This window comes from Medicago truncatula, chromosome 7 (assembly GCF_003473485.1).
Source record: "Medicago truncatula cultivar Jemalong A17 chromosome 7, MtrunA17r5.0-ANR, whole genome shotgun sequence".
NCBI classification, from domain to species: Eukaryota; Viridiplantae; Streptophyta; class Magnoliopsida; order Fabales; family Fabaceae; genus Medicago; species Medicago truncatula.
In genome coordinates, this window is record NC_053048.1 from 5,561,078 (window position 1) to 5,565,308 (window position 4,231).

The 4,231-nt window shown below is 34.6% G+C and overlaps 1 protein-coding gene across 1 annotated transcript; it reads left to right on the top strand.

Moving 5' to 3' along the window:
• The first annotated feature begins 2,278 nt into the window (after positions 1-2,278).
• LOC11420611 (chalcone synthase 2) lies at positions 2,279-4,007 on the top strand. The gene is made up of 2 exons (XM_003621490.4): positions 2,279-2,564; positions 2,887-4,007. Exons 1-2 carry the CDS (start codon positions 2,387-2,389, stop codon positions 3,876-3,878), a joined length of 1,170 nt encoding a protein of 389 aa, XP_003621538.1. The 5' UTR covers positions 2,279-2,386; the 3' UTR covers positions 3,879-4,007.
• Positions 4,008-4,231: the final 224 nt, after the last annotated feature.

Genomic DNA, 4,231 nt, shown 5'->3' on the forward strand with positions numbered 1-4,231 from the left:
CAAGATCACCGATTCGGATTCTCATATACAAATTAAATCTAACAATCGAAACATAAACTAAATGAAAAAATTTATCAATTGAATCCAACAAATAAGAATGGGTTCATCGTAGAATCCTAATCAAAGAGGTTTAGTTGCACATGACAACCGACATCATTACAAAACAATTGAAAAACATACCCTAGAGAGAACAAGAGGAGGATGGAGATCTTATACCTTGAAACTCCTTATGTTTGACTCTTGCCTTGTACCACTAGCTTTCTCAATGCTTTTCGGAATGAATAAAAATGTGTGCAAGAGTCTCTGTTTATAGTACATCATTACTTAGGGGTTAAGAGGTGAAAATTTGGGTTTTCCACTAAAAACAACTTGGAAAACAAGCAAAAGTCACCTCCTGTCTGTCAACCAAGTGTGGGGCGCATGAAGTGAGGCGCATGGGGCATCAAGGAATGTTGTCTCATGCGCAGCGGCGCATGGCCCATGCATAGGGGCGCATGAAGCAGTGCCTTCAATGCGAATTTTGCATTTTCATCCCTTTTTTGATCCCTTTTTCTTCATCTTGTATTGTCTTCAAAAATCTTCTAAGAACCATTTATGTTCAATCCTCATATCCTTGATCCTTCACTTGATGTTTATTTTTGCCGATTTACATGATTTATCACTAAAAAGACTCAAAACACCTATGGAGTTGCATGCTATAAGATAAAAGTGAATTACAACGACTCAAATGAAAACAATACAAATAGTTCCTTAGACCATTAACAACTTCTCTAAATTATTTGCCTTCAAATGCAAAGAAAATAATTAAAAAACTAGCCTTAATTTTCATATGATGCTCCGTCATCACATGCATAAATTATATGCCTAAGAATTTCCATATGCCAAGCACGTGTTGGGCCATGAATAATTGCAACTTGTGATTGGAGCACACCAAATGTCTGTTCCAGGTCTTTTCTTGCCGATTCTTGATTTTGAGCAAATAGTTTTCTTTTTTCTCCCTGCGACATTGGAATGGTCTTGACAAATGTAGCTCACTCGAAATATATATCGTCTGCTAGATGGTACCCCCATATTATATGGAGTTCTACTGACTATATATTGTATTGTGGGTGCCTGTCCTTCCAAAATATCGTTAAACATGTTGGATTGGTTTAACACATTAATGTCATTGTTTGAACCTGCTGCAATGCCAAAAAATGCATGTCAAATCCACAAGTCTTGTGATGCCGCTGCTTCAAGCATGATCGTGGGTTTTACCATGATCACCTCGACAAAACTGGCATGTCCAAGCAACCAGGCACTATTTCCATTCCCAATGCATACAATCAATGTAACCTAAAATACCTAGAAAGCCGCATAACTCACCTATTTGTAATAAGTTATCAACATCATTGTTATTTGCCCTTCGTACGTACTCAACCCCAAATACCTTGTTCACACCTTTTACAAATTTGTCTAAGCATTCAACCGGCGTGTTTTCTCCAATTTGAACATATTCATCTACAATATCAACATGAGATTCATATACCAGCATATGAATAGTAGCAGTAAATTTCTACAATGGTAAAAGATAAATTTTAAAAGTTGAATCAAGCCTAATTTGAAAATAATCATTATAATGTCCAAGAAATGTTAAAATTATAAGAGATAAAATTGTGAGAAAAAAAGTTGAGTGAAATATTTTTTGAATGAACACAATTTATAAGTAAAAAAAGATGGTAAAGAAATAAAAGAAGATGTGATTTGTACATAACATTTTTTATGTATAAAATGGTAACATGTTTAAGCATTTTTTAATCAAGTGACTATTACTTCACCAAGTGACGGGGATTACATGTTGGAGTACTCCATTCAAAATTAATGTAAAATTCCATTCTTTTATGATGATAGGTAATGTACGTTATAAAAAAAAAAAGCAACCGTTGGAGTTGCTTTATATATTTATTTGATAGTTAAAGTCGACATTTGAAGTCAACTTTAACTATCAAGCAAAGATGTCAACGAATTTGCCCCGATATTTTAATAGATAGTTTACAAAATAATTGAAAAAATGGTTAGACCAAGGAGGGTCTTCAAAGACATGCGGGGTATCTCCCACCTAACTCAAAAATGATCAATCATGGATATTAGAAACACACCATTATTGAATATATATAAAATAGCATCTGCATAATGCAAGTGTTTTAGTCAAACACGTGATGTTCAGCTACCCTCCAATATCCCCACTCATGCTCAGCTCCCATCATATAAAAACCATCTCACCCAAACATCTTTGCACCACAACACACCAACACACTTTAACCCATTCCTTTTCTACAACAAGTACTGAAAACTCATTGTGTTCAAATTTCAGTACTTCATTTTATACCAAAGATATATCAAGAATATGGTGAGTGTGTCTGAAATTCGTAAGGCTCAAAGAGCAGAAGGTCCTGCAACCATTTTGGCCATTGGTACTGCAAATCCAGCAAATTGTGTTGAACAAAGCACATATCCTGATTTTTACTTTAAAATTACAAATAGTGAACACAAAGTTGAACTCAAAGAGAAATTTCAGCGCATGTGTAAGTATTCTTCTCCTCTATTTATTATTTTGATATACTTGAGTATATAAATATTTTTAGATACTTTTCGTTTACATTTATCTCTAGTATTTTTTAATGTGATGACGATAGTTAAATTACTAAAAATACGGTACAAATGTCATTATTTGTAGAAATCGCTCATGATATTAGTATTGCCAACCATATTTATATACATTACTTGCATTAAGAAATCAATTATTATTTGTCCAAAAAATAGAGACCAGTCATTATCTGATTGGTTATATAGTATATATTACACAAAAATTGATGTGCTAATGCCATTTCATTATAACTACTTCAGGTGATAAATCTATGATCAAGAGGAGATACATGTATCTAACAGAAGAAATTTTGAAAGAAAATCCTAGTGTTTGTGAATACATGGCCCCTTCATTGGATGCTAGGCAAGACATGGTGGTGGTAGAGGTACCTAGACTAGGGAAGGAGGCTGCAGTGAAGGCTATAAAAGAATGGGGTCAACCAAAGTCAAAGATTACTCACTTAATCGTTTGCACCACAAGTGGTGTTGACATGCCTGGAGCAGATTATCAACTCACCAAACTATTAGGTCTTCGCCCATATGTGAAAAGATACATGATGTACCAACAAGGGTGCTTTGCAGGTGGCACGGTGCTCCGTTTGGCTAAAGATTTGGCTGAGAACAACAAAGGTGCTCGTGTGTTGGTTGTTTGTTCTGAAGTCACCGCTGTCACATTTCGTGGTCCTAGTGATACTCACTTAGACAGCCTTGTTGGACAAGCACTATTTGGAGATGGAGCGGCTGCTCTTATTGTTGGCTCTGACCCAGTACCAGAAATAGAGAAACCTATATTTGAGATGGTTTGGACTGCACAAACAATTGCTCCTGATAGTGAAGGAGCCATTGATGGTCACCTTCGTGAAGCTGGACTAACATTTCACCTTCTTAAAGATGTTCCTGGGATTGTTTCAAAGAACATTACTAAAGCATTGGTTGAGGCTTTCGAGCCATTGGGAATTTCTGATTACAACTCAATCTTTTGGATTGCACATCCCGGTGGACCTGCAATTCTAGATCAAGTGGAGCAAAAGTTAGCCTTAAAGCCTGAAAAGATGAATGCAACTAGAGAAGTGCTCAGTGAATATGGAAATATGTCAAGTGCGTGTGTTTTGTTTATCTTAGATGAAATGAGAAAGAAATCAACTAAAGACGGATTGAAGACAACGGGAGAAGGACTTGAATGGGGTGTATTATTTGGTTTTGGACCAGGACTTACCATTGAAACGGTTGTTTTGCGCAGCGTGGCTATATGAGATGCTTATTTATTTTTATGTATCGATTTCAAATTTGTTTAATTTTTATGTAATGATGGAATTTCATCTAATGTTTCAACTTGTATACCGTCGTATTAAAATAGTAATACAATTGTGTTAGTTTCATAATTTTTATAACAAATTAGCTGTATATTCTAACAATAGCTCTTTAATTATTTGACAAAATATCATTTATAATTAAGAAGAAAATGGTGTTAACATGTTAGAGACGATGAAGATGTTTGTAACTAATGAATTATATTTTAAATGTAGTAATATAATATATTGTTCAAAAAACAAAATATGTGCTCTTCTTGCAGATTATAATATTGTACAATTTTATTTTGTGACTT